Source organism: Prinia subflava, chromosome 17 (genome assembly GCF_021018805.1).
Source record: "Prinia subflava isolate CZ2003 ecotype Zambia chromosome 17, Cam_Psub_1.2, whole genome shotgun sequence".
In the NCBI taxonomy this organism is placed as follows: domain Eukaryota; kingdom Metazoa; phylum Chordata; class Aves; order Passeriformes; family Cisticolidae; genus Prinia; species Prinia subflava.
In genome coordinates, this window is record NC_086263.1 from 6,306,060 (window position 1) to 6,334,009 (window position 27,950).

General features: G+C 40.5%; 1 protein-coding gene across 1 annotated transcript; it reads left to right on the plus strand.

Moving 5' to 3' along the window:
* The first annotated feature begins 828 nt into the window (after nt 1-828).
* On the plus strand, nt 829-27,935 carry CIITA (class II major histocompatibility complex transactivator). The gene is made up of 21 exons (XM_063414561.1): nt 829-897; nt 5,963-6,098; nt 7,757-7,870; nt 8,278-8,337; nt 9,643-9,726; nt 10,302-10,364; nt 12,961-13,110; nt 14,268-14,396; nt 14,531-14,587; nt 15,333-15,392; nt 16,550-16,621; nt 17,047-18,754; nt 18,864-19,037; nt 19,858-19,929; nt 21,225-21,305; nt 22,328-22,420; nt 22,750-22,833; nt 23,205-23,288; nt 23,779-23,862; nt 24,548-24,640; nt 25,878-27,935. Exons 2-20 carry the CDS (start codon nt 5,972-5,974, stop codon nt 24,618-24,620), a joined length of 3,369 nt encoding a protein of 1,122 aa, XP_063270631.1. The 5' UTR covers nt 829-897; nt 5,963-5,971; the 3' UTR covers nt 24,621-24,640; nt 25,878-27,935.
* Nucleotides 27,936-27,950: the final 15 nt, after the last annotated feature.

Sequence of the window (27,950 nt, forward strand, 5' to 3'; positions counted from 1 at the left end):
AAAAGCTATAGCCAATGCAAGAATACAACAAAAAGTATCTGTTCACTCTGGAGTACAGACTCTTATAATTAATTAAATTCTAATTTGTGTTGGTCTAGGCACAATTAAAAATAAAAAGCTAAGCAAATAAGCTTGCAGATCACCACAAAAGCAGCTCTAGGCATTATGAGAGGAAGCTTGTGAATGAACTTTGTTTTCAACAGGTTGTTTGTCTTAACACCATGTAGGCATGGCAAGGTAAGTGATGATTAGATGAACAAATATTCTGTCGGATGCTGCTACAAGCAAACTGTGAACATCATGTGCAAGCCAGACAAGCTGCTGTTTCATAGAACATCCTACTTGTCATCTTGGGCCAATGGCAAGAGACTTTGCATTAGATGCAAAACTAATTTTGTGTTGGTAGAGTCTGTGAACATGTGAAGACATACTTTCACTTCTGTCACACCAAGGGGAGCTGCAAGGTAAGTGCCCACATGCTGCTGGCTTTATTCTTCCTGATGGACTGTTAAACAGCATGGCTTTGGGACAGATTTGAACTGGAATGAAAAAGGAGAGGAAGAATTTGGGGAACAATGGAAATTGTTACCATCAGCTCTCATCCAGTTCTGGTTTCCAAACAAATGAATTGATGTTTTAATAATTAGTAACAAGATCAAGCTCTTCTTTGCAGGGACAAGTGACCAGTAAAGGTAACACTGCTTGTTATACTGGGGCTGCCAGAAGGGAGGTTCCTCTTAGTTTTCCTCTGTGGAATTCCCCTCTGAGTGGTCTGGTCTTTCGTGTTTCCTCCTTTCTGCTGTCACTTTCTGTTTGCCCTGAGCAGGGCTGGCAGTGCTCATCATTTTTTGGTACTGTATCCAGAGTGAAAGAGTAGGAACTGTCCAGTTTCTTCAGGTCAGTTTTTCCTCAACCCTTTAAGCATGCTTTTTTCATATCTTGCTTTTGTGCATATTTGTAATTGCAGTATTTGGACTTGTGTTGCTTCAAGTATTAGTAGGATGATGTGTGAATGTGGGTAAAATTTTAGAGAATGTTTTGTGATTTTGTTTTGCGATTTTGTTTTGTGGCTAGCCCTGCTACCTGCTCAAAGGATTATTCTAGTTTGTTTTAGACTTTGTTAAGAATATTCTTTTTTTGTATAAATGTTGTGCCTATGGAAAGTGAAACTGAGGATCACTGAAAGAAATTGGCTGATTTCCATTTTTTCCACAACTGTGGCAAAACAATCTAGAGCTTTACTTTCCCATTGAGGTGAGCTGAAATTCTGTCTTGAAGAAAGCCATCGAGTTAAAATGTAGATAAGTGTCTGCTGTGATGCTTTATCTCACAGCTGGGATGGGAGAGCTGGGCACAGCTGTGACACAGGGGGTGATATGGACATGAAAGGCAAATTCTGCTCTGAATCACAAGTCTGACATCTGCAGGGCACTTATTACAGCTCTGCCTGAACCTGTCCATCTCCAGCACCAGTAACATCTCCAGTAACATTCTTGGTTCTAAGCCAAGCTCACTGAAAGGCAAAAAACTCCTTTCACCTGATATTTATGCTTTTTAAAACTCCTTTAAACTCATCTCTAAGGGAGATGAAGAATAATATGGCAGGATATAGATCAGATTCTTTTTCAGTTCCATCTCTGTTTTTCTTTCATTTTAGACTATAAAGTCTGTGGATACTAACACAATTCCATCAGAAAGATAAAGACTTAGCAAAAGTAGTATCTCTTCTTGAGCTGGGTAATACAATAGAAAAAGTTAAACTGGCTTTTCAGTGTATAAGTTTTTCACAGATCTGAAATAGAAACTAAACCTTCAAAGTTAAATATGAATTGATCTCCATTACTTGCATTTTACAAATAATCAGGGCACTTCTGAAAGGAAAAGTCTCTGTGGTACCAGTGGAGCAGAGGAATTGATAGTAATTTATTTGGGAGGAGGAAAAGAAGATAAGAGATTGGAACATGGAGGGAATTTCATCCTTCCCCACTGCTGGCTTCCCCACCTCCTAGAAAAGCTTGTCCCAAAACTCAGCCTGCAGCAAAAGCCAGAAAACAGCCCTGCCTTTGGGGAGTGCCTTGTGCACCTTGACATAACCTTCGGGGGGCACAGAGGATCAGAGAAAACTTTCTAAAGTTGGTGGAAAAAAAGGCTATAAAATTGTGGCCAACAATATTGAGCTTTTCAGTCAAAGTGCTTTTAAATCAAAGTACTGGTGTTTCACTGAACTCCTTATTTACAGCTTGATATAACCTGCTTTTTGTCAGTTTGTTTCGCTCGGGCTGTTATGTAGCACTTAATGAGTCTGGGGTTTTTCAGGAAAATAGCATTTGTTCAGAAATCTTCGTATTTCATTTTTCAGCTTCCTGTCTTCACAGTAGTCCCACACTTCAATTTTTCTGTATTCTTGGAATGTTGTGAAAGACTTGGATGCTATGTCATCCTGTGGTTAAAAAGTGTGTGATTTGCATGGCACTACTACTCTTTTCTATGAATTCTCCTCAGCTTCCTAAACTGGTCCAAAAGTTAAATTGGAGGGGGATTTCCTCTATTCCTAAAATGACTTCACAAATTTTCATTTTCATAACCTTTGTACTCACGTTGGAGATTTTTTACCTGTTAGTTCATATGTCAACAGAGGTTTGGGAAGGAAAGCCCCTAACAGCTCTCCTCAAATCTTCTCTCCTTTATATTATTATTGGAGTAACTGTTGCATTTTGGCCTTTGTAATCCTTTTTTCTCTTAGATAACATTTGATTTTAATAAGTAGCAGACCCCATTGCCTGGAATCTTTAACATGTTGACCCTTTAAAATATAAGACAAAATTAAATCAAATTATATGGGAAAAATGATGAATCAAAACGACCTCCATTACCTTTAGAAATCTGAAATACCCCATCTAACTCTTACGATTAATATGTGATTTAAGTGAATACCTACTCCTTCTTTGTCCTTGTACAGTGATGGTCACTGTTTCTTTCACTACTTTTCAAGCATTTTTAATTCATGTATCACTTGAACTCTAAAAGAGCACTGAAAAAAAAAAGCATTGTGAGTTTTGGAAGTGAACCATATTGTCGTGTCATGTATGCAGGATGCAGAGCTGAACCAAACACATCCTGGGCAGAGACCTGGCAGTGTCAGGTGTGCCCAGGGTCACTGCAGAGGGGACACAAAGGGTACACAGGGTGCCAAGTGTGGCTGTGCAGCTGGAGCATATCTGCTGCTGGGGAAAGGAGGTGTTATTGAAGGATTTAAAGAACAATATTTGTCTTAACCAGTGTCCAAACCACAAAGTATTGAGCCCTCTGAATGGCATGGAAATCCATTTGGAAGTACGTCCTGTCTCGCCCCCGCCCTGCACATGCCCTTTGTGCGTGGAAGCCTCGCAGGTGGCCCTGGGGACTCCTGTCCTGCAGGTCCCTGCAGGCTCTGCTGAGAGCTGGCCTTGCCTTCACAGCCCTAACACAGAAATCATTACAAATTTTCTTATTCCTCTGGTGTGAAGCTGTGCCAAATACCCGTTTTGGCAGCATTGGGTCCCATGAGACCCCAAAGGGAATGTAGTATCAGTAAACTGAGTTGAAATCGTGTATGAAACAACAGAAGAAGTGCTGAGCAGTACAGAGCTTATTCACCCTTCACCTCAGACAGGACTGCTGGGATGCTGTGACAGAAAATGGGGAAACTCGGGGAAAGGAGTTGCTGCTGTAAACAAGCTTGGTAAAGGTCTGGTTTCATTTTGTGTGCTTCAGTTGTAATATGCAGCAAAACACTTGCTGTCCCTGACGTGTCATTTTCCTTGCCTCTGCCTCCTGTCCAGGTAGAAATCTCCATCTTTCAAATACTTGCCTCTTTATTCACAGTATATTTTCCACGGTGGGACCATGTTTTTGATGCAGCAGAATACAGCAGCTATTAACAAGATTTTGGTTCCAATTAGAAAAAAATCCCAGGATCCTAAATCCAGTAGTCAGTAGAGAGATGGCTATATAAGGACTTGTGTCAAAACCAAAACAATGAAGAAAAAATACCAGAGTAAGATGAGACTGTTGAAGAAAAAAAGGCAATCAACCGAGATTTTCATTTTTTAAAGAGTTGCAATCTTCATCTTGTTGAGGTAGGAGAGTATGTTTCTCACTCCTGTGCACCTGAGTTGTGCCATCTTTTACATTCTAGTTTTAAGCTCTGTAGCCAGACTTGGCACTGCCAAGACTTTCCCTTGGTTGCTTCCTGACCATTGTAGCTTAAAACATTTTTGCATTACTTATGTATTTATCCACAGAGAAATGCTACTTAAAGAAAAGCTTAAAGATAGAAAAGCTCTTATGACTGTAAATTAATTAAAGCTTAGTATTTCCATGGAGATTAAGTACGCCTACTCAGTCTCTTTCCCTAGACATGCCCTTTTCTTTGTGCTGGAATCAAGTAGTTTGCCACTCACCAAACTTGGAGTGATAGATTTGTCTGTCTTGCATTCCCCTTAAGCCTTCTGCCCAATTTCTTCACTGACTCTAACCCCAGTATTATATTGACTCAGAGGTTATTTTTCAACGGCTTCATTCATGCGATCTGGCAATTTGGCCTTCTGGAAGGCCCTGTTTAGATTTTCTGTTAATTCAACAAACGGAAGGAGAAAAACAAAGTGTTGCAACAAACTGAAGATTTAATCTGGTGTGTTTATAACCTCATTCTTGGTTCTCAGGCAGGTTTCTCAACTTCTGCTTTCCATTTATAGCTGCCAGGCAATAATATCAAATTTTTGTAATCTTGGTAATGTAGTGAGGCCGTAAAATATGAAAAAGGAGAACTATCTTAGTGCAGGCTACTCCTCTCATGGAACCACACCATGTTCATCTGCTTTTCAAACTTCTGGCTCTAGATTTTGGCATTTTCTGCAACAAATGCAGAAATACCCATTTCCAAGCTGTTCAGAGGACAACCTCACGGAGGGGTAAGAGGAAGGAAGATGAGTTTATAACAAGGCAGCACGTAGTAGTGTGTGATGAGGTCTGCTCTGCCTTCTTTCGTCACAGCTGCAGTGTTAGCTGTATTTCTCTTTTTCTATGTTGCAGGTAGGTTTCGTGGTACAGCAGTTGCTCCGTGTTTGCACACCTCAGGAGCAGAGATGGATGCAAACAGGGACATCAGTGACCTACTAAGGGCAGAGTATTTGAGAGCCTTTTATTAGATATTTTTCATTGCAAAATATGGTGCTTAATGTCAAGCTGAAACTTTCTGTGGTTGTGGAGTGTGGACACCTATTTTAATAGGATAGAGTCTGAAACTTTTGCAGGTTGTTCTTTCCATCCTGATATCTCTGTCTTATGCTAGAGTAAATCATTTGGATCACCAGCTCAGATGGCATTTACACTGGTGATCTATAAACACTGAGGAGCCAATATTTGGGTTTGAAATAATTTGATAAAGATGATTAATAAGTAACACGTTGTGTTATTCTATACTTGGAATATCCAGGAGGAATGTCTTAACTGATTCTGGTGTGTGCTGCAGTAACTGGAAGGCAAAAGAAGGAATTTACAGTGATGTGGGGGAACAGATAAACTTTATGAATAAATGTAGTTTCTGGATTCTCCCATCATATTCACTGCTGTCTTCTAATTTCCATGATACCTGCTGGATTTGTGCATCATTTATATCCTGGTAAGATACCAGGGTTGCCACGTATCCAGTACTTGGCACTTTTGGTCCAGGTGGTCAGACTGCAGTCAGACACCCACTCCTCCCACTGGAGTAAAAGACAGGTGAGTCCCACTGCAGACTGTCTCTGGATCTCTGAGTGACTCAGGGTTATAACCCAGTGCAGGTCTTGGTAAGAAATGCCAGCTCTCCAGCCTCAAGATCTGTGTCTTGCCAACAGAAAGGCACAATGCAGGACTTGAGTATTTGACTGACAAAAGCTGTGGCTGTGTCATAGCTAACTGCTGTGCAATTTGATTTCAGAGGCAAACCATGGATTCTCTATTTGTGCCTGAAAATGGCTACCTTGATTTACTGCACAGTGATATTGATCCATTGCATCTGTGTACTTTCTTTGATCCTAAGTTCTCTGGAGATGAAGAAGGTGATTTCTCTACAGGTTAGTAAAACACTAAACATATACTTGGCTGGTTTATTTCTCATGCTGTAAGTTATTGCCATCTCCTCTCAGCTACAAAGCCACCTCATGGCAGTTTATCATGTTGACTGAGTTAAAGTCTACAAGCATTTAATGTTAGGATGTGGTTTGTCTGAGTCTGTACAAACAGTCCCTGCTTCCAGAAACTTTCATGTTTTTAAATTCTATATATTTATAACATTCTGCTTGGTCAATCTAACAAAACACACTGTACTGACACTCATCAGGGCATGACAGTGTCTTTCATTTGGATATCACTCCTGTAAGTAGTTTATTTGCAAATGTTCCTGTCATAAGCTGGCCGAGTGTAATTGTCAACACCTCTGTGATTTGAAACCAAAAGTTTTGCAAAACAGAGGCTTTTAGATGAGTTTGTGATGAAGACACTTCACAAGCAAACAGCATTACATTGCTTTCTGAGATCCTAAGGCTCCAAAACAATGGAGCTGCATTTCCAGATGCCATTTTCCAGCTTTTTGGGACACAGTGACTTTATAATTCCATTACAAAAGAGAAAGCAGAAGGGTAAGAGTATAAAGTTGATAATTTCTTGCACTTCAGTTCCTACAGGTAATCAGATCAGGAGGTTGCCCTGAATCTCAAACTTTGTGTTCGTGACTTTGTGTGGAAGATGTGGACTGTTCTCCCTTCCCTGAGAGTTCTATTATAAAAGTATAAAAGTGTATCTATGGTCTGGAGTGTTAGCTGAGCTTCTTTTAAACAAATGAGCTGGACCATGGATTGAGAATGGCAATGAGTGGAGAAGAGCTGGTGTATGCCAGATATGAAGTCTCACAGCTCTGTGCCAAACAGGTGGAAAATGTTACCCAATTGGAGCATTGTGGTTTTCATGAGTGACCAATGCCAACAGGCACATGGGCAAATCAGTGGAGAACTGAGCACCAGAATATGGAATCATCTTTGTGATTGATCATTTCCACATTGGGCTTTTCCCTCTCAGCTTCTGGCTATTCAAAACAGCTGCAAGAGTGTCTCTTACCCCATTGCCTCACTTGCTCAGTGCCTGAAAGTAGGATGAATTAGGGGCCAAGCACTGACTCATGCTATCACAGATGTTTCACTGACTGGAATACTTTTGAGCCTTAGCAATGTCTGAGATGATGTAGGCAAATCAAACATCATCAGAACATGGCACCAGTCACTGGAACCTGGGCATCTCTGCTGTGAAGGTGTTAATGTGGTCCCTGGCAAGGCTTTAGCCTTGGCCAACTGCAGCTTCACAGGCAGTTTGCAGTGCAATGCAGGGATTAGCATGGACACAGTTCTGAACAGATCTTCTGGGTGATGACACCACATCGTGAAGGATAAGAGGGTTTAGTAGGCTGTATGAGTCTGGGCCTGATTGTCATAGAATGGATTCAGGAAATATTTTATTTGCTAGGAGAGATGAGGTCTCAGAGTTTAGCAAAAGGAAAGTGCTGATTTCCAGGTGACTGTGGATTACTGAGGCTTCAGTTCTGTTCCTTCTTAGCCAACACCCAATGGAAAGCCAAAGCCTTCTGCTGAAATAACAAATCTGCCTGTGCTGCATGTCCTGGTAGTTCTACTGCTTGGTTATGGCATTCATTGAGCTAATGCATATTCCTTATTAACTCTAGATCTTGAAGCTGATGCCAGCAACTATGAACAGGTAAATAATGTGGATTTCCCATATGAAAATGGAGATGGGTTCTACCCCTGTTCCAACCCCACGGATGCTTATGCTAAAGTAGGTATGAAAACATTTTATGCAATTTTTGCTATAACAATTTCTTATAAATTCTATTCTCAATCTGAAGCCATGGCATTTACTCAAGTAGCCTTTCCCTCATGCATGGTAGATCTAATTTAGAGTACCTGAACCTGTGCATTGTGGGGAAACTGATTAACAGTGCCTTGTGGTTGTTGGGGGAAAATCTCTCTATTAATGTCTCCTTCTGCTTAATACTTCCTTTCTCAACTTCTCTTTTCTTGTGATCTTTATTTCCTGAACAACAAGTTACAAGAAAAACTTAATTTAACTCTTCCATTTTACTTACACTGCAGAGTTCTGTTAATGAGAATAAGCTTACAAGAGTGTTGCTGTGACATTTACTGTGTCATTACTGTGTTCCTCTATTTTTTTTTCCTTTGTTGCTAGCTGAATTAGTCGAATATGTGCTCAAGGATCAGCAAGAGAAGCAGGTTGAAGACATTTTTGGTAAGATTCATACTACAAAGACTTTCTCCATGACAGTGTTCTGCCTAAGGTGTGCTTCATCCCCCTAGTTTGAACACTAGTAAAGTTTCTATACCTCTGGTCTCTTCTTCTTTCCCCCTGGGTACAGTGCCCCACGATTTTCTCGGAAAATGAGGATTTTATGCATTTTTGCAGGCCTCTCTCAAAGATGGCAGTTTTGTCTCTGACCAAGCTGCTGATCACGTCACCATGGCCATGGAATATGCACAGCTTCACTGTCCAGTGCATTAACAGCCTCAAGTAGCATTACACTTATTCTGAGCACAGCAATGATACACATTGGTCCCCAGAGCACTTTGCATGTGTATAAATAAATACAGTTCACACACACTGGTTTCTGTCCAGGATGCACAGAGCTGCCTGAGGAAGTGTGTCAAGTTTTACTTCTCACCCTGATTAATGCAGCAAAGTAAATAGTAAATCATATAGTAAATCATTCCTTCATCCATCCCTGACTGGACACATTGCTTGGCTTGTGGTGCCAAATCATTGTTTTGGTGGCAACACAAATACAGAATTTACTATTCCAGAACAGATATATCAATAGGTGGCTGTTGAGAAATCCATAAAAACAGAAGGTTCACAGAATATCTGTATGTCCTGTTTTATGTTTGAGCAAAATAATTTGGACTGATTTACCAAAGGTCAGTCTTTCCCTAGAACAATTCTGCCTGCAGGAAGCTCAGAGGGCTTTTCAGATGACTTATGCTGCTCCCTGGTGTGTTTAGAATTTGGGGGGGTTTGCACCTAATGGCAATATTTTTATTGGTTTTAGAAAAAAAAGCAGGATATAATATCAGTACTTGAATATTTTCCAGTAAAAGTATGATGTGGATAACTTCACAGCTCTTGCAACACAGAATATAAAATCTTTTTAGAACCCTTTATTCTGTCTCTTAAAGGATCTAATCCCTTTAGTACATAAATTGAGTAGTACTGAGATCACACTGTGACACAGCTGCAATGTTTTATCCTTTGCTCATCATTAAAGCATTGAGAAGTACTTATGTTTTATTAGCCACTGCCAGTAGATTAATAGTTTGCAGTTCAGAAATTAACACAGGGTGACAAACTCTGCATTCAGAGCTCTGTGGGCTTTCTAAATCATATGGATCTGGATATATCTTTTATCATATGATTTGGTTTTTATCTTTTATTTGGAACATATTTCATCTTTGTTCTCTGTTGGTGTGTTTCTTTTGCTGTTACTCCTCTGTAATTTTTTTAGAACAAAGTTTGACATTGGACCATATTTCATGTTTTTAGCAGGGAACCTTATTTTGGATGACATTGCTGCTGAAAACCCTGAGAAACTTCCTGACATAAAGTTGCAGACATGTCTTAAACGGAGTAAGTGTAAAACAGTGAAAATATGGGAGGCTTTGTGCCTGAGTTCTAAACTTGCCCCTCGGCTTTAGCCCAGCCCCAGTGCACTTGTCATGCAGTTCTTCAGTGACACCAGATGTGCTTCCTCTGCCTTTGTTCATGCTCATGGGTCAGAAATGAAATCAGCTCTTCCAAGCGTAGAATTTACAGTTTGCAGAATTTGTTGTCCAGTTACAAATATTAAATATGTTATATTTCTTTGCATTTTTGTCATCCTCATGGTAGTGTTGACTTTGTTTTCAGTGTATCTACAGCTTAGTAAGCATTGACTGAACCATTGCCTCTTTAATAGCCTCTTTAAGAACAACAGTAAAAATCTTTGGCATAAAAATCTGCAGCCTAATTAAAACTTACAGTCAGAGTAAAATAACATGAGGCTTTTCACACTCATTTTTATACATTGGACCTGTACAGTTGTAAAATAGCTGAACTGAAACTGGTAACACCCCCTTCTATTTTAAAAAGTTAAAATAAGCTTCATGGGGTAAATTTAAAATTACCAAAATTTTGCCACTTACTATGACCTTGCTTTCTTTCAGCTTTCTTAGGCTCTGCAGCAGAGAGTTACTGTGATGCTTCCGAACCCAAATATAAGAAAGTTGGTAAGTCACTGGCTGAATAAGAAAAGGTTATTGAACATATATTGTGTCATGTTCCAAAATGTCATCCTCTGTTAGGTACTGTAACCCTATCTTCCAGAAAAGTTTGTTGTCATAGATTTGGTGATTTTGATCATCATGATTTTCATATTTCTGCAAAAATCACACTTTTAGATTCCTCTGACTAATTTATGATATCACAAATCCATGTCCTCTTATCTGCAGCTATTAAGTTGTCCAACTTAGGATCAGCTACGCAGTAGCCTAAGAACAGTTGGATCCTTATGCTTCAAAGGTACCTGTTCCTGCCAGGTGATAGGAAAATTACTTACTTAACGTCAGCAGAGGCACAGCTGACCTTTTCAAAATCCACGTGAGAGTAGAAAGAAAAATAACAGACACTGGGCCAGTGCCAAATTCTGTAAATTTTATCACGTACACCTTTTTTTTCACTGGATATTTGGAAGGTGTCTCACTTGGAACAGTAAGGATCAAACCCAGGACATGTGGAGCTATGACTTGAGTCATGTTACCCATCAGGTCATAGCTCCACCTGTCCTGGGTTTGATCCTCTTTGTTCCAAATGTGACATCTTCCAAAAGTCCAATGAAACATCCCAGTGAAAATAATAACTGTGAAGAGATGATTTCTTGGCCCAGTCCATGCTAGAAAGTCCTTTAAGCCAAAGAAAGAAAGGGAGAAAGGGAAATTTATAGGTTTTGCACATTTTTAGACCATCTACAGGACAACACCTGGGGCCAGCAGGCAGGCTGGAACTTGTCCCCTAGGTGTAAACTGGTGCTAATGTTCTTACCCAACTGCAGCCTAAATGGGTATCTCAGGCAGAGCTAAACCAGCAAAATACTCTTCCAAAATCCAGGTGAGAGCAACCAGTTTTGGTTATTTTCTATTGTGTTTCAAATGGACATCTGACTGGTATGTCAGCACACCTCACAGGCCTCCTAAGGGGACTCTGTGCCAAACCCCAGGGCCATGTGCATGTCAGGGGGGCAGCCAAACCAGTGGGCAACCTAGAGATCAGCCAGAGGGCTTGGATGTGGGGCTGCACTGAGCACAGTTCAGGTGAGGAACTGGCACAGACTGCAGGAAAGTCAGAGAGAACACACGTGCACCAGGACTGGGATCTAAGCTGGTTTCCCAGCTGGAGTTCTGAGGAAATGAAGAGGGAGAGCTGAGCAGAATTAGCTGTGAAAAATCATGTTTGCTAGCTCTGGGAAGGTTATCAGAGTTTCTACCTGCTGATTGTAGTTATTTAGACACAGGTAGAGTTCCTGGCAGTACCTATTAAAGGTGGATTACTTTACATTTGCTTAAGTTCCTTTATAGATTTGGCACTTTTAAAAGTCTGTCTTTATGCCACACTGACAATAATAGTTTCCTATAAAGAAATGGCACATCAGATCCACAGGCCTCACCCTACAGAACCTGCATTCCCAAGCAAAGAATCATCACAGAGCCAACAGGTGCTTTGTGAAGCTGCACCCATCCTTTTACTGGAAGTCCTCAGAATATTTTCAGTTTCTCTACTGTCCTTGACCCAATGAAGGTGCTGAGTACTGTGTAGAAAAATCTAATTGGCAAAAAGATGAGTTTCTTGACAAAATGAGGAATTTATTTAACCTGTCACGGGTGTCACAGTATGATCCTGCAAAGGCAAATGCATCAGCTCTTCAGAAGTGCAAGACTATCTGCAGCAAAGAGGATAATGTGTACTAGAGTTCAAAGTAGTAAGCCAAGGATGAGATTCTTTCAAAGGAATTGAGTGAAATAGTGGCACAAACCCCAGACAGGTTTGTAGCTCCTGATAAAAATATCAGATCACAGGAAGTGATGAAATACAGACTTACTCCTTGCAGCTAGACAGGAGAGGGAAGGCAAAACCAAATCTGAGAACAGGGATCTTGTGAAACTAATGAAACTACAGAAGAATTCAGTTAAGTGTGTCTTGATTTGTAGGAATCTTTTGATAAGCAGATGAAATTGTGCAATGCACAAGCCTCTCTCCCCATTTGTTCTGTTCTTGTAGGAAAAAATGTGCTGCAGAGGAGATGCATTTTTAAAAGCTGTTGTGTTTGTGACTGTTCTTTGGGAGACACTTAACACATGCTATTTGTCCTTACAAGTGACTAAGTAGGGAGTCAAGGTCCCCAGTTTATTGCTTGTGGGCTTCTCTGCTCTTGTGCAATATTGAGACAACAAACTGTGCTTGGAAAATCAGTACAGCCAGTGTAAGACATTGTTATGTCTTATCTGTCAATCATCCATGTCAAGGGTCATGTACATCTAGATACATCTGGAAATAAGACAGGCCAGGAAAGATTAAGAACAAGACAATTTAAAGAGTGAACTACTGAAAAGAAAAAGTGATCTACTGCAGAATTTGGTAAATACATTTTTGATTTTGAGAGCTAAATAGTTTTCAGAAAGCTATTGTGAATCATTCTTGCTTTTGGAAAATCAAAACACAGCTGATCAGAATCAAGTGGTTTATCATATCTACTGAGACCTCTTCTTTGGTTCCTTTAACTTCTACCAATGAGATAACTTCCTCCTTTTGTTTTGCTATTTTATTTTGAAGTGGAAGTCCCTGCAGTGTCTTCAGGGAATGGCAGTTTCTTTGCTGTGCCTCTCAACAGCCTCCCAGTGAGCTGCACCTCCATAAGTAACCAGCACATGTCCTTTCCTGTTCCTGCTGCCCATGGGCTGGAAAGAAGCCTCATCATTCCTGGTATGTAGAGAGCAGCTGTAGGTGTGCACCTGTACACAGGCTGATTTTCACATGGGGAAAACTCTCTTGTAAATCTTGTCCCTGACTATGAGCAGTGGCAGGTATGGCAGCTGTCTCAGTCAAGCCCTTAAAAATGTGGCACTCACTAAAAGAATGAAAATTATTCAAGGGAAATTAAAAAGGGATTGCTCCAAATTGAATAGAATGAATCTTTCATTAAATTGGAGCAGGTTATAAGAGAACAGTTATTTACTATATGCTAATCTAAGTCATTACTTGTATTAAGAATAGGAAGTTACCAAATTTTCATTATTAAACTTTAATTTAGTTCCAATTTCTTTTTCACCCAGAGGTTTGTAAAGGACTGGAGGATAATTACATTTGCAACAGCAGAGCAAAATCTAGGCTGTGATTCAGCTCATGAAAACTGAGCAGTAATGCCACTGATGGGCTGTGTAAGCACCTGGGCCGTGCTGGGTAGCAGAGGGTGCTCATGGTACACTGAGAAGTGCTCATGACAAAGGGCCAGTTCAACACTCTTCACTGTTAAGTTGTGCTGGAAAGGAACCAAAAACAGTGTGTAAGTTGGAAGTCTTGAAGCACCTCATGCGAGCTGAAGCAGCATAAAGTAGCAGAAGAAATTCTGTCCCACCTACAGAAACTCAGAGCTATGGCTGATTAAATTGCAAGCACTGAATCATCAAAAAACTTTCCCAGAGGGGGTTGAGAGGGAGGATACTTGTACAACCTGCATGATGGGCAGTTATGTGGGAAGGATGTAGTGCAAGGAAGGTAAATTTAATGCAGATGCATACTATTTACACATTTTCTCTTCTCTAGACCTCTTGCTATACATTTACAGAATTTGCCTTAAGCACTTTTCCTTATGATAATAGAATTTCTCTTTAGACTATTGAAAACAGTAGCTGCTGAAAGGTGGGGAATCCCTTGTATTTCATGCTCATCATACCTTGTAAGAGTTCTTTTTTAATGGTTTCAATGGACCTCATGTGATCCTGTGAATTCTCCACAGGAAAATTTGCCTAGAAACTGCCATAAAGGATAAGTAGCTGTTAGAAAGCTTTTTATCTCTCATAAAGATTTAGAAAGCAGAACCCTTTAAAAACAGAAGAATAATTATTCTGCGCTCATTTCAGGATTGACTCCAGAGTGCCTATCAGCCAGTGTGAAAGGGTACCAAGAAAATCCAAGCTTGGCAGGTCCTCCTCAGCAGATATTTAACTTTGTTCTTGAAAATGGAACATCTGATGTTATGGTATATCCAGGTAAGAGCAAGAGCCTTTTATCCCCATAAAGAGGCATAAAGTGCTAAAAAATCAATGCTGCCAGCAGAAGCATTGATTAAATTCAGTTAGTGATAGCTATGATATGCTGAAAACTATGCTTTGATTCTTCCCAGTGCTGACATCTTCCATGGAAACATTCATGTCTCCAAGTATTCCAGTCAATTTATGTGGTAAGTAGAAAATTTGGGTTTATATAGGTACAGCACTTTGAACTGCCAGAGAAACCATATTGCTTCTACTCGAAGCCAATTCTCCCCTCCAGGCTTTACTCGTATTGACCTTAAAAAAACAAAAATGGATGGTATTTCCTTCTTTGTATTGATCACAGGCTGCTTAGCCTGATCCAAAATGTACAGATAAGAGTTGTAGAGCTTCAGGTTCAGCAGCCAATCCCCTGTGTTTGCTGTGACATCACTTTCTGGAATAAGTCAGGCTTAGTTAAAACGATGCAAAGCCCGGGGTGCTGGAGCAACCTCAGAAAGTGGGAGATGATCTGATGCTGGCATGGCCTGAGCACGATAAATGGTCAGTGCTGGCAGCCAGGCTGAGCCAGCTCCCGTGCAAGCCACAAAGCCAATTTAACTAAGCAATAATGAAACCTAATGCACAGAAAGGCTTATCATGAAATCAGAGCCTTGGTCAGGATTTAACAGTCCCACTTCAGGTAACAAACTTTCCTGAGACGCTTTTCTTCCAGCCCTCCGAGAGCTGTTGGAACCCAGAGTTTTGACATCAGTGCAGTTTCTGGGCCCTGTGCCCAGTGCAGGAGTTTGTTGCCCTCTGGTGGCTTCCACTGCCCCAAAAGCAAAAGAATAACGTGGAGATTAAGAGGCAGATATCCCTAGGTGTCTTTGTAAATTATATTTACTGTTTATGTCAATAAACAATGCCAATAATTCCAATGATTTACTGCAGCACACAGTACGTATGCCACAAGCCCATGGATTCCAGATGCAGCAGCAGACAAATTAGCACGTAAGATGCCAAACCAGTTTATTTTCCTTTTTTAAAAGTTCATCACTCCTGCCTGCTTTGACCAGTTTCTCATCTAAATGTCTCATTACAATTTTTTTCTGTTCTTCCATTCTGTTTTCTTAGTTAATAAAATAAACAGTAAATCAAAACCAGACACATACTTGCCCAACACTTTTTTATTCAATATCTTCCTTACTGGAAGCCTGTGGTTCTTCCCTTGTAGAAGCAATTCTGAACCCAAACCATTCTAATGGTTGCTGGCATGCAGGGTAGGAATTAATTTCTAGATCTCTGGAACTCCAAGAGTTGTATTTCTTTTGGACCACATTCTACATCAAGATGATCAAGGTGATATCATGGTATGAAACACATTTTTATATATGTAGGGAGATTAATCTGTTTTGGTTTGGGTAAATTTTTTACACATCTCTGCTGTTTGTGGTTACAGGACTCTGAGGTTGAGTTTGTTACAGCCTCTGGCAATTTAAATTCTGTCTTGCCTCTGCAAAGCTCTTCCTTCCAACAGTTATGTCAAAACTGATATTCTGCAATTACCAATCTGTAGAAAATGTGTTCTCTCTGAAAAATTCCCAGTTTCTTTGTGTAAAGGAGACACTATTCACCTGACCCAACTGCAAAAGTCTGCAGTAGTTTGAAAGCAAACAGGTGAAGAGAAAGAAAATTGGATAGCAACAGGACTTTGTCAGGGAGTGTAATAGGTAAATACTGTTACCAAGAGTTACTTCTCTGTGACTTTCATCCTTAGTGCTTGGTTACAAGGTGTAGAATAACAAAAGGAAGCTATTGCTTTTGAAGACATAAAGAAGCACTGTGTGTGAACATGAATTTACACAAAATACTGACATTTGAAAAGAACAGTGGATGTCACCTGGTCATGGTAGGTCTGCTTCCTGCAACGGTCAGAGCAGCTGTGGTCTTGTTTGATGCCATTCTGCCTCAAACAGTGCACATCAGCAGAATGCTACTTGTGGGAGAATTTTATTCATTTTCCTTGTAAAATTAAAAAAATATCTCTTACTCTGAATATATGCTACAATGAACTTGGAAATTTGCATTAATCTTATTGTTAAAATTAGTAAAGCTGAATCAGTGATTATCTAGGTGTCTTCATCAAGTATATCGCTTTGTTTCTCCAGATTTAGAGACATTTCAAGAAGTTCAAGATTCCATGATTCCTTCTGAAGAAGAAGAACCTTTCAAAAGACCAGGTGAGTTTAGAATTCTTGAACTTAAACCTTCCAGTATTTTTTGGAAAAGGGTTTTGTGTTTCTTTCCATACAGAACAGCTCCATGTAGGAATCATTCAACTATTTGTGAAGCTGTTCTGAGTGTCTGAGCACAATTCCTGGTTTTAAGATATTAGGCTTGGCTTCCTGTAGCTATCTAGCTGTAGGTCCTACTTAGTAGCTCAGTGTACTTCAGTGGTTTTATCATCTGATCAGAGAGCTTCACAATTATGCAGTCCCTAGATCTGAAAGGGTCTGTTGTGCCTGCAGTTCATGGGGTAAATCCAGACCCATGGGCTCTATGGGAATGCCTGTGCTTTTACCATACTGCAGTTAGGCACTTCAGCCACCATGGAGTGGTTTATGGGCTGGTTCCTTCAGTTTGTGTGTGCTCTTCATTTCTCTAGAGCAAGTGGAGACCTTCTGTTCATCGCTTAAAGATTATTTCCGAGACACATGCAAATCTGTGACCATGGAGCGGGAAATGAACCTGGATCACCTGTTCATCAATGGGACACTTGTTCAAAGTCAGACTGAAACCAAGACTGGAAAGAATAGTGCAAAAGCAATGGAAAAGGAGCTGGTAACCTGCAGCCTGCAAGAGAAGGAAAAGACAGCCATTGACAGAAGCCAAATATTTCAAATCTCACAGCGTAAAGACTTAGAGACTAAAGTGATTGTGGTGCTGGGAAAAGCAGGAATGGGCAAAAGCATTCTGGTTCAGAAGATCTGCCAGGACTGGTCCAATGGAGAGTTTGCTCAGTTTGAATTTGTGTTTTGGTTTGACTGCAAACAAATCAGCTTGCCTGAGAAGCAATACAGCCTGAAGGAACTGCTGCTTGAATTTTTTGTAAAACCTCGAGAGGGAAGCAATGAGATCTTTGAGTATATATTACAAAATCCTGCTAAAGTCCTTCTGATTTTTGATGGTTTTAAAGGATTGCATGATCATGAGAATTCTCCTCGTTGCTTAGCCAGCCAGCCTGAAAAGGATTTGTGCAGTATAAAGGAGCTGCTTTCAGGACTCATCCAAAAAAAGATACTCAATGGCTGTACTTTATTGTTTACAGCAAGACCGAAAGACAAGCTGTACCAGTACATGTCCAAAGTAGATAAGACTATTGAAATAGTAGGATTTTCCCCTCAGCAGAGAGAATTGTACATAACCAGATATTTTGAAGAATCACCGTACTGTGATAGTGCACTGAAGTTAATCAAAGAGTGTGAGTACTTGTTCAGTCATTGCTACAGCCCTGTTATGTGTAGATTTGTTTGTTTTCTCTGTGAGGCAGTGCTTGAAATGGGAGAGAAAAGTCTTCCTTCAACTCTTACTGAAGTCTTCCTGAAATGTTTTCAGCAGAAGATAATGCTTATGCAAACAGATATTACAGCCACGCAAAATCAAGACAGTCTTGCTACCCTAGCCCGTATAGCCTGGTGTCTTGGAGAAAAGCACCAAAGTGCTATGAAAAGTGATCTTATTCCTTCTAAGGAAGTTAAAGAGTTTGCTCTGAAGCACGGGTTTGTCCTGCCATTTGCATTCCCCAGACATTCAGACAGTGAAGAAGAGGAATTTGGGAGCACATTCTCTGATTTTGTCATTCAGAATTTCTTGTGTGCGCTTCACCTTTTGTTAGCAGAAGAGCTCAAGGATAAAAATCTAACAAAGTACTTGTCTTTTCTATCCAAGAAGAAAAAACCCTATAACTGGTTAGATTTAATGCCTCGGTTTTTGGTTGGTTTGATGTTTCTCCAGGATGATCCCTATTTCTGCTCTCTTTCAAATGAAGATGCAAAACAATCAACCAAGAAGCAGAAGACACTCCTGAAATACATTAGAAGGCTGCAGATTAATACTCTCTGTCCAGAGAGGTTGCTGGAGCTTTTATGTTGTGCTTATGAAACACAGAACAATTATCTTCTGCAGCACGTGGCCTTAAGACTTGAGCCAGACTTGTCTTTTCTGGGCATAGTTCTTACACCACCTGACGTCCATGTACTGCTCTCTATTTTGAAAAGGTCAAGAAAAGAGTTTTCCTTGGATTTACGAAACAGCAGCATTGACATGCAAGGGCTGCAAGCCCTGGTCAGCCTCAGGAATGTGACATCGTTCAGGTTGGTCACGGCACCCCACAGCACCATCCATGGCACTGTCTGTGGATGGCACTTTCATGCAACAACAGCAGTCACAACTGTTGGTTTTGATTGTTTTGTCACTTCACAGGGCCTCCCTCGGTGACACAGTCAGGCTCTGGAAATCTTTAGAGCAGACAAAAGACTACGAACTGCTGAAAGCATCCACAGAGAAATTTGTTCTCAATCCCTTTAAGGCAAAGACCATGAAGGACATCAGTGACCTCTCCGACCTCGTAGAGATGCAGGAGAAGATGATGGACTGGTAGGATAATTCATGATCAAAACTCCTCTTATACCAGCAATTTATGAAAACAGAGTTTCACTACCAGCTGTTTGCTTGTCCAGAGAAGTAACTCAGGCAGTGCAAGCTCCTGGGTCACCTCAGGGGGCTCCCCTGCCCCTCTGTGAGGTGGCTGTCATGGCAGGGAGGAGCAGTGACAGCACCATGCAGAGCAGCCTTCAAAACTGCCAATGAAAGAGCCAGCTGTCATTTCTCTTGAATCTCTGACTGTGCCATCTTCCAGATACTTTCAGTTACATAACTTGGACTGATTCTTTCCCCCTGTAGCACCTGGGCATAAATGAAAGCCTATTTTGCACTGGTCCCAAGTGGCCTGAGTCAGTCTTTTAGCCCAGGAGGTAAAAGCTTGTGGTACATGGTCTTGAAACCCTGTGCTCCATCCCTGCTGCTGGGGGATTGGTTGCAATTCAAAACATGCAGAAAAAGTTTTGTTGTTTGGGTTTTTTTAAATGATGACTTCTATTTTAACACGGGTACAGTGTTTTGATTAATATATAGACAAAATAGTTTCATGTTTGACAGAAAATAGGTGATTTAGAAAAATGCATTTTTAAGTTTTATTGGAAAAAGAGCAAACAATTGCACTATGAAAGGCAATAATTGGATTGAAATTACTCAGTTGACGAAAGGTTGGAGCAGCAGTTACTCTGAAGTTTTCTGGTTCCTCAGTTAATGAAAAAGTGGTTTATTTTCTGTAAAAGTCTGCTAACAAATTGTTTTTAAAGCACTGTTTTGCTGCTAAAATATTTCTCATACTCTGGTTCTACTGTGATTTATTTAGTGTGCAAGAAGCATCTGGTAGCACCAGCCACGGAATTCCTGCCATCAGGAACCTCAGGAAACTCGAATTTGCGTGAGTGCTAAACTCCTGCTGAGGGAGGTGGTCAAGGAGGAGCAGTCGTGGGTGTTGGCTGCAGCCAACTGATGTAGAGTCAGCTTAAAGCATTAAGTAAACTTTGTTTATTGCTATCTTGCTTTTCTCTGAACTAGATTTATTAACTTATGGCCAAAACTCAAAACCCATCATTTCTGGCTCCTGCAGCAACACAGATCAACAGGGCTTTACCAATTTTGTTTGGTTTTAGTACAAGGTACTGCCTGACCACAAGGTACTGATCTTGTGCCACAGAGCATAAAATATTTTGACTGTGATCCAGCTACATGGGAAAGATTTTTTCCCCCAGAAATGCTGAACTTTTCTATCTGAGTCTTCTGATGTCTTTTTCTACCCTATCAGAGCTAAGGCCATGAGAGGATTATATCAGAGGATGTCTCCAAATTAATTATTTAGCATCCTTTTCCTAGAAGACAGAAGGTTGACTTGGTAACATTACTTTAAAAGTGAGCTTTTAGTAACACTTCTTTTTTCCCCCCAAACTGTAAGCAGCCTCCAAAGCCATTCTGTTGCTCAGAAGATCCTGCCATAGCATGTGAATTAGTTTGGGCAGAAACTGCAGCAGTGCAATGGAGAATTCTCATCAGGTCTTCACCTGTTTCCTGCCCTGTAGATCTAACCCAGCCTGGGACAGCTATGCTTGGCCTCACTTCTGATTTTATGCTGCTTTACCTTCTAATTTCTTCTTCCTATTTCCCTTTATTTAATTTTTGTTTAAAATTCTAGTCCCTTTAAATAACTGAACTTTTTCTGATATCAAAGAAACTCCAAATAGGATATGAGAGACAAAAGCTTGGAGTATGAATATCAAAGTGCAGTTTATGCTTTAAGCTGCAGTAAAACATCAGTCTTAAGTTAGACTGAATTGTTATTAGTTGGGGTGAAAAATAACTTTGTTTTCATTTCAGTTATACTGAGATAGATTTCATCTCAAAAAAACTTACAATGAAAAATCTGAAAAAGAAAGAGAACAGAAATACAAGAATCTAAAACAAGCAAGATAAGTCTTGAAGAAAGGAACAAAAAAGTGGCAAATGTCCCACTGCTGCTGTGCAAGCTGTGCCTTGCCTGACCTTAGCCTCATCTGGAGGCTTCACAGCAGAATTCCTTGGTGCAGGTGGGAGGGAATGGCTGCTTCTGAGGAGTGTAAACTAGCTTGCATTGGGGGCTGCAGGGAAAGAACTCAAAAATTCATGAATTTTGCTGCTTGTGAGCCTGTGAAAAACCTGCTGCATGTCTGTATTTTCTTCCAGGCTGGGTCCAGCATGTGGCCTTCAAGGATTGCAAAAACTCGTGAAAATCCTTGCAGCATTTCCATCACTTCAGCATTTAGAGTGAGTTCTGCTAAGATTAACTTTGCTAACATTTCTCCTCGGCAGCCCTTGATGATGGAGGAGCTCTTGTACCCAGAAAACATTGTATTTCCAACAAGACTCCTTGTTTGATGACCAAACTGAACAGCAGAAACATTCCCAGACTGTGTCAGCAGCCTGAAAGCTGACACTCCCCATCCTCCGGAGACTCCTGGTGGTGGTTTGTTAGAAGCCCTCTGAGTCCCTTCCTGGGGTGTTCCTGGGTGGGCAAAGGTTCAGTACAGAGCCCCTGGGTGTCCCCAGCCTGCCCAGCACTGACCAGCTGCCTGCAGGGGCTTCTGTCTGCACTGCAGCTCCACAACATCCATGACAAACCAACTCTCTCTTCGTTTTAAGCTTCTTTACACTAAAAACAAGTGTACCAGCAATAGTCAGTGTTGTGCCATGGTACCTGGGGGAAGTTTTGGGTTTTGAGAGGGACTTTGGCCTTGCATAACCCATTGGCCATTTCTCTGTATTGTTGCTGGCCTTTTCATGATATTTCAGGAAAACAATAAAGCTTTAAAATTGAAATATGTCCAATATATTCCAGCATTATCTAATTGTCAGATTAGAAGGGGATCCAGTACCTGAAATTGTGACTAGGTATGAGGAAAACTTCATTTTTAATGCTCCCTCTCTGGAGAAGGAACTGTTTAGGCAAGGATTTACTGACTGGATTTTGTCAGTTCTGTATTTTTCTGTGCACAGGAAATCTCATTTCAGCTTAGCTGGAACACAGCTATTCCATAACCATTTTAATAATCTTGCATATCAAAGTAAATGGGTCAAGACATTCAACTAGTGAAAAAAATTCTTAGGCTGTAAATTTGGGCAGCAGAAAGCTGCTTATTGGAGAAGCTGTAATTTGTGTGATGCTTCATACTGATTGAGGCTCCTGCAGAGAAGAAGCTTTTCAAGACAGATAGAGTGGTCTCTGAGGTGAATAAATCACAAAAATTTAGATTAAAAGGGAAGCTAATTCTCTCTTTGTCGTCACACAGCCTTGATGCTCTGAGTGAAAATGGCATAGGAGATGAAGGAGCAAAGAGTCTCTCTGAAGTTTTTCCAACCCTGAGATCACTGGAAACATTAAAGTAAGTGCAAGGTTAACAGTTCAGGGAAATTTTGAGAAGAAATAGATTAAACCTAGAGGCTTAAGGGACTGTGTGTTAACAATTATGGGCAAAAGTATCCCATGGGCATGGGATGAGCCTATGGAGATCCTTAATGGGTACTTTCATTAGACAAATAGATTAATCCGTCCTGACTTCCCTTCAAGGGTTCTATTTTGTCTTTTTCTTTGCATTTGGTCTAAACAGACTGTCCAAATTCCCTTGTTTAAAAATTGAAAATTCATTTCCCCCACATTGTAACAAATTAGAATAAATGTGCTCAACTAACAAAGTGATCTCACTTACTGTAGTTTATCACAGAATAAAATAACAGACCTGGGTGCAGAGAACCTTGCTGCAGCTCTCCCTTCCTTGTCTTCCTTAAAAACACTAAGGTGAGTAGTTGTATCCTGTTGTTTTGAAAACATCCTCTGCTGTCTCTGTCAGAATCTACTGAATGTTATACCCCAAATCTTTGTGCTTCATTTTTTAGCAGATTTTTAATTTGATCTAATGTAGACAGGAATGTTCTTATTATCCATTGAATAATAGAATCTAGACCAGTTTTTACTGTACCTGTGCTAGGTGAAGAAAGATGTGGCCTTTTGCCTTACTTGATACAGGAAATATGAATGTGTGTTTTAAACTTTAACTGCAAATAAGGATAAATTGAAAGTTAAGGTGTACTAACCATATTTGAAAACCCTAATATCTGTTTACATTATCCATTATTCAAGTGTGGCTATTCTGGTTTGGTTTTCTGCAGCTTGTACAATAACAACATTTGTGATTCTGGAGCAGAAAACCTGGCAAAGGTTCTTCCTGCAATGACATCTTTAAGAGTGCTAGAGTGAGTATGAAATCTTTTGAGATGGCCCAGGAAAGCTGACTTCCTTGGAGACTGAAAATACAAATGTTACATGTTTGATTTTAGAGGAGACAGAAATTGAGGAAGAAGATTTTGGGAAAATGTGCTTCTGCAGAGTCCAAATAGTCAATGATTAAAAAAGGATTAAGGAATAGTTCACCATAAAAATTGGTGATATTTTTGGTGTTAAAAATATTGGTGTTAAGGTGGGAGAATAGGCTCATGGCAATCTGGAGAATGACCTTAGGAACATATAAAAAGGAATCCCTCAGATGAATTAACATAATGAAGTTCCCATTCAACCTTTTGAGTATATTACTAAAGGGTTTTGAATCGACCATCTATTTTGGGGTTTTTCCTTTTTTCTTTCTTATCCCATCTGCAGATTAGCCTATATAGTATTTTTGATTTTGAATGAAAAGCTCGATTACAGCGTTTGATTTGGATTAACAAAGTTGTTTTTATTCCTCAGTGTTCAGTATAACAAAATAACTGGTGTTGGAGCCCAGCAGCTGACTGACAGCCTACGAAAATGTCCCCATATAAAGAACTTGGTGTAAGTCTCTTGACAGGCTGTTTGCTGTATCTTCATCCTGTAAAACTGGGTTAGAGATCACGCTAAAGCTGCCTTCTGTATTTGTCAGATTTGTAAGAGGCACAAAAGAAGGTATCACAAAATACATAAGCAGAGATGTTAAAAAATGTTGTCTCTGGTTTCAGCTGCATTAATTCCCAGTGGTCCCAGACAACCGAGCTTGTCTTGCCTTAAACAGTTTTCACTGAGCCTCCCTTTGTTAATTTTCTACCCTCCCAGAGACCCAGATCTACACTGTGCTGCACCACTCGTGTGTGAGGGATAAACAATGAGCAGCATTAAGAGGTTAAATAGACTGAAGCTAGCAGAACACATTCAGAGGAAGGGAGTTTGAAACCTAGAGAACAGTTACAGAGACAGGAAAGCAACTGTGTCCTGTAACCAGAGTCAACAAGGCTATGGAGTACTGAACTGCTTTTTTTGAAATCTAAATGCATTTTCCTTTGCTCCATAGCTTACATACTTTCACAGCATAATTGTCAAAGGGAAAGACATCTTTAAAAAAACCAAACAAAAACAAACAAACAACCAAAAAAACCCAACAGCAACAACCAAAGCAAGCCACAAACATATCAAACACACCAAAAGAAGGTGAAGAAAATCATGCTTCTTAAAATCTCTTTCCTTTCTGAATTTGCCCTTACAGGATGTGGAATCCCACCATTCCCTATGGAGTTCTTGAACACCTTCACCAGCTGGACTCTAGGATCAGTGTGTAGATTCAGAGGATTCCGTAAAGGTAACATAAACCTTGACTGCCTGAGGCAGGCAGGTTTGTTTCTGTGGGAGCTGTTGATTCCAGGCTCACTGGCAGCAGGCACAGTAACACATCCACGTGTCCAGGGCGAGTTTGGAGATGGTGCCCTAGAGCGGCACAGATCAGTGTCACATCAGGCCCCCCTTCCCTGCACTCACCTTGCAGCCCCCACCTCTAACGGTTAACAGATGAGTTCTGTACCCCTCAGAGGTTGTTTTGTGTTAATTTTTACTAAGTCCTTTCACTTTTCCTTTGTTTAATACAAATCCTGAACAGCTGCTTGTCTCACTATGCAGCTGTACCTGCACTGTACTCAGAGCAAAACACTCCCTCCCACATTCCTTGTTCTCAGCCTCATTGTGTGGTTTAGCCACTGCTGCCACTTTAATTTCATTGCCCCTGCCTGCACAGTTTCAAGGATCCTTGAAGTAATTGCATTGTGAAGAATTTAATAATTTTGTCAGTGATTACCAGGATCTGATTGCCTTGATGGTGCTGGACTGAAAGAGCTGCAGCCAGCAGGGGAAGTTGGGGGGTTTGTGTAGGATTTCTGTTCCCAGATTTCTGCCATGCACTTCCTCTTGCTCTTAAAATAAAATTATACATGTTGCATAATTTTTCACTGGGATCAGTTAAATGATCCCAGTGAATGCCAGAGTCAAGCCAGATATCAGATGTGCTCTGGGTTTCTTTAGATGGCCAGGAAACAAACTGCAGTGTGATCACCAGCTGCATGAGGCTTTGAATGGGCCTGCACCTGCCAGGGGCTCCCTGGAGCACGCAGGGAGCCAGCTCCTGCATGGCTCTGCTCTCAGTGCAGCCATCAGCAGATGCACGTGGGCTGTTTGTGTGGCACTCACCTGCCTACAGGCTGTGGAAGGTTCAGGTGCTGTGGCAGCTTCACAGACCAGCTTTGTACAGCAGCAGTGAAAAATTGTGGGGCTCCTTACTAGCCTACAGTCAACTAAATCTTTGTGCTGTTGAACAACCCTGCCTTCTTGAGAAAGGAGACACTAGGGATATGAACACTGTGAGGAAACCTGCATTAGCTGTGAGGATAAGGAGCAGCAGGAACTCTGGATCCTTTCTCCCAACCTTGAAACATTCAGCATCCACCAGCCACTGTTTACAGAGCTCATCAAATTTATGATCTTGGTAATCTTAATGGCGGTTAATCAGATGGGTATACATCTAATGTTCTGTTTTCATCATTGCACAGGTGCCATAAAGAAGAGGGGAGAATGTCCTCTGTGCCTTCCTGTCTTCTTGCTGCTTTAGGAATTGGTATTTTCATGTTTGTTGCAAAAAAAGTCACGTTTAAGATACTATGCTAAAATTGGGTGAATGATAGAGTTTTAAAATGCTATTCAAAGACCCAACTGTATTTCTACTTAAGTGGTAAAAGAGTTAAGCAACATCAAGTTTCAAAGATGAAAAGAGCATCTGGATACCGTGACCACCATTAAAGGAGTCCAGGAACCAGCAGGATATTGTGAGTATAAAATTCCATCATCCAGTCATCGAAGAGCAAACTGAAAGCTGCTCAAGCTGCAATATCTGAAGCACTGACAGATCAAATCTGATTGTTTGTGTCATGGTGCCAGTGGTAACTGCCATCAAATTTGGCAGTTTGGACTCATTTGGACTTTCAAAACTCAAAGTTACAGAGTTCACCTGTCTGTATGGACTGACTGGAAGCACTAGGGTGAGAAGCATAGAAAAAAGAATCATCAGCCCTAGAAAATGTTCTGATATTATAAGATTATCCACAAGAATCTAGAAGGTGCTCTTTTCTTCACTAATAATCAGTGCTACCCTAAGGGATAGAAACATATCTTCTATGACTTGTTACAGAATCCTTCAAAAATACTGGGAAAAAAAAAAAGTAATGAGAAGAAAGGCACTGAAAGTGAAAAACTATGAAGGATTTTCTAACATTATTGCAGAAATCGAAATGAATAAAAATAGCCAGTTTATTGTACACAAATCCTCAATCAATCTTTGAAGGTTTTTACTTTGTCGAAAATGAGAAATTCAAATCCATATACCTGGATTGGTACTTAATTTCTTAAATGCAGCTGGCAGCATAAATGTTTACAAGCACCGATTTTTATACTTGACAGTGATATCACTACTGTGTGTGGTTTATGTGGCCTCCTGTGCAGAGCTATAAGTAACAAGGCAATCAGACAAAAGCACATTTCAAAGCACTGTCATGTCTATGCTGCTGGTCTCAGTCATATGTGGGCCAAATACTCATCCTGCTGACTGCAACAGCAAACCAATTTCTCTTTTATTCTTTTATTGCTGCTCTGTGAAAATGAAAAGAACTTAAAAATCTGCAGAGGCAATTCTCAGGTCAGGAGCACCATTCTGGCTTCCTGTCCAGATACAGTCTGGGGCAGAACAAGAAAAGGGATGGGAAAAGCTAGGGATGCTCAAAATACTACAAACTGGGAAGTCTATTCACAGTTAGCTCAGGGTTAGTTCAAGAACCTCTTTGAAATCTCTTCTGCTAGCAAGCACTGACAATACTGACCCAAGGATCTGTGCAAACTAGAATTTCTCAACTAACCTCTCAAATACTCTGTTTCTTGGTCTTTAAAAACTCCGAGATTTAAACAGTTCAAAACCACAACATTCATTTTCTTTCCAGCAAGTTCTACTCCTCTGCTTGAGTTTCAGTGCCTGCAGAATCTTGACAGCAGAGATGTGGACAAATTAAAGAAAAAAGGGAGGGAGGAAGGTCTGTTTGTTGTTTTTGAGAGCAAGGAATCAGACATAACATGTGACTGAACAGAGAGCAAGGTGGAAAACCTCTGGAGAATATGAGTGTAATTAGAATGTGGTGTTTTTCTTAACTATCTGCATGGCTCTTCTCTCTAACCAAACTCTAGCCAGTGCCATGGATAAAAAATCTGTTTTATCCTCTCCTCTCTGAGCTGCTTGGATGGGAGGTGGTTTGAGCCAAATCTGGAGTGATATTCCCATCAGCCTGCGGCACTCCAGCCACGCACATCCGTGGCAAGCCCTTGCCTGGCTTCTCCTAACGAACCTCTGGATGACAAATGCCCCTTTAGGGAAATATTCTGCAGCTGCACTTTACTGTGACTGAGTCTTACGATGTGCTAAATATTCCATAGGCAGCTGAATGTTACAGGATGCTGTCTGGACTGCTAAAATCATGTTGGGTGAACTGCTGTTCTCTGAACTAGTGTACAGATTGTAAATTTCGGTTGTCTTTACACATCTTTTTTAAAGTATTAATAAAAGTAAGTATTCTGTTTAACAG